Source organism: Canis lupus, chromosome 4 (genome assembly GCF_011100685.1).
Source record: "Canis lupus familiaris isolate Mischka breed German Shepherd chromosome 4, alternate assembly UU_Cfam_GSD_1.0, whole genome shotgun sequence".
Taxonomy (NCBI): Eukaryota; Metazoa; Chordata; class Mammalia; order Carnivora; family Canidae; genus Canis; species Canis lupus.
Genome location: NC_049225.1, coordinates 30,359,438 through 30,365,437, shown reverse-complemented (window position 1 = coordinate 30,365,437; position 6,000 = coordinate 30,359,438). Strand labels below are relative to the sequence as shown.

The 6,000-nt window shown below is 53.9% G+C and overlaps 1 protein-coding gene across 4 annotated transcripts in view; it reads right to left on the bottom strand.

Moving 5' to 3' along the window:
- Positions 1-599: 599 nt before the first annotated feature.
- TSPAN14 (tetraspanin 14) overlaps positions 600-6,000 on the bottom strand; it is a 55,183-nt gene continuing 49,782 nt past the window's right edge. For all 4 annotated transcript variants that reach the window (XM_038534486.1, XM_038534485.1, XM_038534488.1 and 1 more), the window contains 3 exons: positions 5,644-5,688; positions 3,455-3,574; positions 600-2,425 (listed from right to left, as the gene is read on the bottom strand). In XM_038534486.1, the coding sequence (XP_038390414.1) occupies positions 2,354-2,425; positions 3,455-3,574; positions 5,644-5,688 (237 nt within the window). In that variant the 3' untranslated portion in view covers positions 600-2,353. The remainder of the gene's footprint in view (positions 2,426-3,454; positions 3,575-5,643; positions 5,689-6,000) is intronic.

Genomic DNA, 6,000 nt, shown 5'->3' with positions numbered 1-6,000 from the left:
TGGGCCAGCAGGAGCTGTCCGGGAAGCTGAGCTCTCAGGAGTCCATGTACCAGCAGCGACGGTCTGTGCCACCATCTCCCCGGGGCAGGATGGGTCAGAGGTACATGGCAAGGTGGGCAAGGCCACTAACCCTTCACAGACGGGACAGTAGGTCCAGGCCACACTCGTGAGCAGCAGGCCCAGATTCCCACCCAGTGTCCCCAAGCTCTCTTGGCTGGATCGGACTGCCCGGGGCTGAACAGAGGTAGCCTAATGCTTTTCCTCTGGCCTACAAAGTCAACGTTTGCTTCATGCTCCTAGCTGGGCATAACCCACAAACCCACTTGTTCCAGTCGTAACCTCCATTCAAAGGAAAATTGAAAGTGGCACACAGAATCTAAAAGACAATCACTTAAAAAAATAAAATAAATAAAATAAAAGACAATCACTTGATGACAGTTATTTCAGACTGTGCCAACCACAGATTGCCTTTGCCATCCACCGTCCTGTCATGTCTAGCGACATCCAATCCCCTGGTTCCCTTGGCAGCCGGGTTTCCCACTGCGATGCCTAATGCCATCCTGATGGCACTCGAGACAAAAACCACCGAGACGACAGCATTAATATAAAGATATATTCCATAAAAGAGTTTGGCAGTCAAAGAAAAGCATCTCACTTCATGAAAACACAAGCATTCTTCTTCCTCTATTCTACAGAGAAAATTGTAAAAAAACAAAAACTCATAACATCATCAACAAACACCCACCAGTATACACCATACTAGCATGTACACGTCAGCAAGTAAGTGAAGGTAGCACTCAATCCCTGAACGATGAGGACAGAACTGGTACGAGATCCAGAAAAGCATTAGAAAGTAGCCCAGCCAAAGATGCACAAACATCCCAGCTATCCCTAGCGGGGAGGTCGGGGGTGGCGGGGGTGGAGGGGGACCATTCAGTACGTAAGACAGACTTCATTTCCAAGAGCAAGCCCCAGGATAGCCCTGCCAGGAGGGGTGGACATGGTCACGGCAGGTATCCTCATTGGGGACAGTGGAGGGAGGCCTTCACAAAAGTTAGCAAAAAAAAAAAAATCAACACTATCCCGAGCTCCTACACGGCTGCAGGCTGGGGCCTGCGGCTCCACACAGGGGCGGGGCTGCAGTTTCACTCTCCAGGGAGAGGCAAATGCCAGGCCGGCCAGCGGCCCTTAGCACATGGCCTCGACGGGAGCCCTGGTCGAAGGTTCCGGGCTGGCCGCCTCTGGCTGGGGCTCCCTGGCCTTGCCGGGGGATGGGGGAGAAGGGGTGTGTGTGTCAGGATTCAAGTTCCGGGTGACGGTTTCAGTAGCACCAAGACCAGAAGACAGTGAGGCCAAGCTGGGGAGGGGAGTGGATGCATGTGAGCCGGGGTGCACAGGGGAAGAGGGAGCGTGTATGGGCACCCGGGTTGTTAGGGATGAAAAGGAGAAGTTGATGGGGTTGGTTCTTGAGACACTTGAGGGAACTGAAAGGGATGGCTTCAGTCCCAGACCCCGTGTAAGGCTGCTTGCAGGGGAGGCCAGAGGAAATGAAGAAATGGTGTGAGAACATTCTTATCCCTATAAATAAACTATTTACACGCTTTAAGAAAGGGAGCGCCGACTCTCAGAGGAGAACCCTGCCCGTGCTCCCCATCCCCGGGCCATCGGGGCATAATGCTGTGGAGTGGAGGCAGTTCTTGCCCTGGGAGGGGCAGCAGAGGAGGCACTCCGTGGCACCAGTCCACACATGGCTCAGGCTCACTTGAACATGGCTGAGGATCCTGCAAACACTCCCCGACTTGTGCAGACACCACAGGCCCCAGTGCCATGGTCCACTTGTGCCCCTTCCCCTGCCCGACTCCAGGCAGCGCCCAGCTGCTGCTGTGACGAGCCTTGTCCATGTCTGCTGGGCCACCCCCCCATGTCCCGCTCACAGCAGATGTGGCTGCCCTCCGGGGCAGCACCGATGACCCGATGACACGAGTGGGGAGGCCTGGGTGCCCTGCAGACACACTTAGTCTCCGGGAGAACTGAGTCAGGCCCTTTTCACAGCCAGGGGAGCCTCTGTCCCCCAGGGTCGCCACCCTCACTTAAAGACATGTTCTCTGTCTCTGGGTAGACCCCGAGTGGGGGGGTAGTGGTCCCCATCACAAGTCTGTGCAGGTAAGAGGGGGCTCCTCAGTCTTCAGCAGCAGCAAACAGAAACAGAGAGGTCATGTCACGCTGATGCCGAAGACAGGTGCTGGCTCTGGCTCGGTGCATCCACTTCTCACCCTCTGGATGTCCAGTTGACAACAGCGACGGGCTCTGGCCTCCACGGCACGGCTCAGCTCTGCTTGCTCACTTCTCTTCCTCAGAAGTGATGGCCTGCCTTCACCGCCTCAATGTCCGAGATCAAGGTCTTCGCCAGGAAGATGCCAAATATCTGAAACCAAAGCCAGCAGAGCCTATCAGTGGTGGGGCCCGCAGGAGAGGGCAGGCGCAGAGCCCGAGGTGTGCAGGACACCCCGCGCTGCACAGCAGCCCCAGGCCCGCACTGCAGAGACTGAGGACCCGGCACAGAGAGGATGACTGGGTCGACGCCAAGACAACACCCACCCACCAGGAAACAGCAAGTCCTGGGGCCTGTTTTGCTATATCCGTGGGGCCTAGAAGTTTGGGGCAAACGGCAGGCAGCACAGAAGCCCGGCCTCCAACAGGACCAGACACGTCAATACCACGTACCTGAAAAAATAGCAGGGTCACCTGACTGGTTTTGATATAAAATAATAAATCTTGATGTTTCCTGTAAACCTGGTTTCCACCATAAAAACCAGGTCCTCCCTGATTTTAGCTGTGCTGCCTGCCGTCTGACCTCGGTGACCAGAATCATCACGTGGGAAGACGGTTTCTCTACCAGGAACAGACTAACATGAACTCAGAAACCTTAGGAAATTGGCTTTTTTTATTTCCCCTTTAAATTCCAGTTGCGGTTTATATTTGATGAGCCAGCCCTTCTGAAGTCTGATTGCCCATTTGGCAAGTAAATTAGTTCTTTCCTTTTCGAGATGCTTCTGTGTCTAAGCCTCCATCTGAGATCACTCAACACACACCGAGGGGCCAAGGAGGAAGGGGTGCAGGGATGGCTGGCGGCACCGCGGCCACACCAGGCCCCCTTTACACGGCAACAGAACAGCTAAACAATGCACTTTCCATGCAGTGGCGGCAGCTGTCCCAGAGGCTGCCTGGGCACTGCCAGCTTCTCCTCCGAAGCCCTGAGCACCCCGGACACCTCCTGGTTTCTCTGACGTGCCGAGTTCTTGCCTCCACCCCCCACCCCCCCAGTTCTCCTGGCAGCCACCAGCCAGCCAACCCACTGTTTGGCCACCAGTCCTCCCACATTTGAAATCTGGTTCAAACACACAGGTGTGAACCCCAAGGACAAAGAAAGCCATGAAGGGCAGGGGGGACGAACCTGTAGCAGGGAGATGGCGATGAAGACGCCTGCCACGATGTAGATATTGCGCGGCAGCCAGCCCTCCAACGCCTGGATGCAGCCTTTTGTGAAGATGGACTCGTCCCACTTGCTCTTCAGCTGCAGGGAAACAACACAGCGACCTGAGCCCAAGACATGCAGGATGTCCCCACCCGGGCTCCCCAGAGGGCTCCTGAGGCTGGCAGGGGGAAGCTCGGTGGGAGCCAGGGTGCGGGAAGGCAGGTGCCAAGGACAGACGACCTCTTCAGGACACCTGCCACCCACCTGCCTCAGTGTCCACCCACCTCTCATACCCTGCCCGAAGGCTCCCTGCCGGTGGTCTTTACCCACTCCTGTGAGGCCCTCCCCAGACGGAAAGGGGGACTGGTTTGGCACACGCCCTGAGCCCACATCTGAAGGACAGGGAGGGGCCTGGGGGCTCCGAGAAGGAAGATGCCCCTTTAAAGAGAAAAACTAGAAGGGCCTTCAGCATATTCTGAGTCAGAGCAGTTGGCTGGGGAAGGAGGGAAGAGTGGCTTCCCAGAGTGTGGCCCCTGCCCAGCTGAGCTGGGCTCCAGAGCCAGCAGGAACAGTCCTCAGCCAACGGGACTTCTGATCCTTCTGATCCTGCTCCCTAGCGGAGGCTCAGTAGGCACAGGGGAGGTGCCTCCAGCACACAGGGCCCACCTCACCCCCACCTGCCCACATACAGCCTCACCCATGGCAACACTGATGGGACAGTAATCCGTTTTAATGGGGTTAGGGGCTGAACTGGGTCCCCCTAAAATTCAGATGTCGCAGTCCTAACCCCCAATTCATTAGAACCTGATTGCACTTGGAGACAGGGTTTAAAAGAAGTAATACAACCCTTAACCCTAACCCTAAAACACCCCTCTACAGAGGTCTCTAAACTGCAGGATACCAGGCACATACCCAAACCCTAACCCTAACCAGAACCCTAACTCTCAAGTTCTCCCTCTGGAGAGGTCTCTGAACCACCAGACAATAGGCACACACACTCAAAACGTCCCTAACCCTAACCATTATTCTGGCTCTACACCAAACTCTAATCCTAGATATACGGCAAAAAAAGAAAAAAGAAATTTGGTATATTTGTACAGTGGAATAGTATTCTGCCATAAAAAAAAGAATGAAATCTTGCCCTTTGCAACAACACGGATGGATGCTAAACAAACTAACTCCATCAGAGAACGACAAATATATGGAAAAGAAGAGGCAAACAAATTAAAATGAGATTATTAGGGTGGGTGCTAATCCAATATGACTGGGGTCCTTAAAGAAAGAGATCAGGACCCCACAAGACACAGAGGGAGAACCATGTGGGGACACACACAGAAGGCAGTCACCTACAAGCCAAGGAGAGAGGCCTCGGACTAACCTTCCCAACACCCTGATGACCTTCGAACCTCAAGTTCAGAGGAGCGTTTTCGTTGTTTCAGCCACAATCTGCGGGACTTGGGTTATGACAGCCCTAGAATCTAATGCAAGCGACAATGAAAGGCCGAGGTTGGTACAGGCCCGCCCCTGTGCAACGGACAGAGGTCCCTACAGAAGGGCTTCAGGTCTCCCAAACCGGAGGCACATATCCTGGTGTCTATGGCCATCAGGAGGGGCACCTGGAGATGCCCCAAGTCCCCTCGTTCAGAACAGTAGTCACTCATACCACTAAAGGCCACCAAGCAGTGTGTGGGGTGGGGGGTACTCACTTCTCTCCACTCCACGCCCCTTGCAGCCTGAAGAAAGTCCTGGGGGACTGAGCCTTTCTCCTACCATAAGATCCATCTCCTTCCTTATTGTCACCCCACCTCCATATGGTGGCTAAACCAAGCCATGTGCTCCTGCAGCTTCATCCCGAACTGCTATAGAATAGACACCTCCTGGGATCCCCCCAAGGAGCCATTAAAAATGTAGCCTTTGTTCCCCAAACTCTCATCTGACCTCTTTCCACTAATGCAGCAACTGCTAGATTTTGTGACTGCGGTTCACGGGGCTGGGAATCACCCCATCACTGTTCCCCAGAGTCTTACTGCCAGCGGCTCCTACTCAGCTCGCTCCCCGCTTAGATGGCACCTCCCCTAGTCTCACCCACTCCAATTTGCACTTGTGCTAAATCAGGAAGTTGGACCACAGGGAATAAACCTGACGAGCTCCAAGTCGTATGCACTCACCTGGGTCCTGACATCATAGCCACACTGTGTGTTCACAACTTTTTGCTGTAAGAAAAGCAGGAAAAAACGGTCATCTTTGTTCTCATTCTCTTAAGAAGTCAGGTAGAAGGCTCTAGAAAAGTTCCAACCGAACATCAGCAAACACCTGTTCAAATTCCACTAAAGCTCATATCCTTTAATCCCAATGCCAACTAACCTTTCAGACTAGGACAAAGTGGCCTACTGTGTGTGTGAGGGAGGCCCGTGTATGTAGCGACCATTCACCTCTGCTCTCGTAGCATGAAAGGAGACACAGACAATACATAAACGAATGCGTGTGGCCGTATTTCAGTAGAACTTTGTTTATGGATGCTGAAA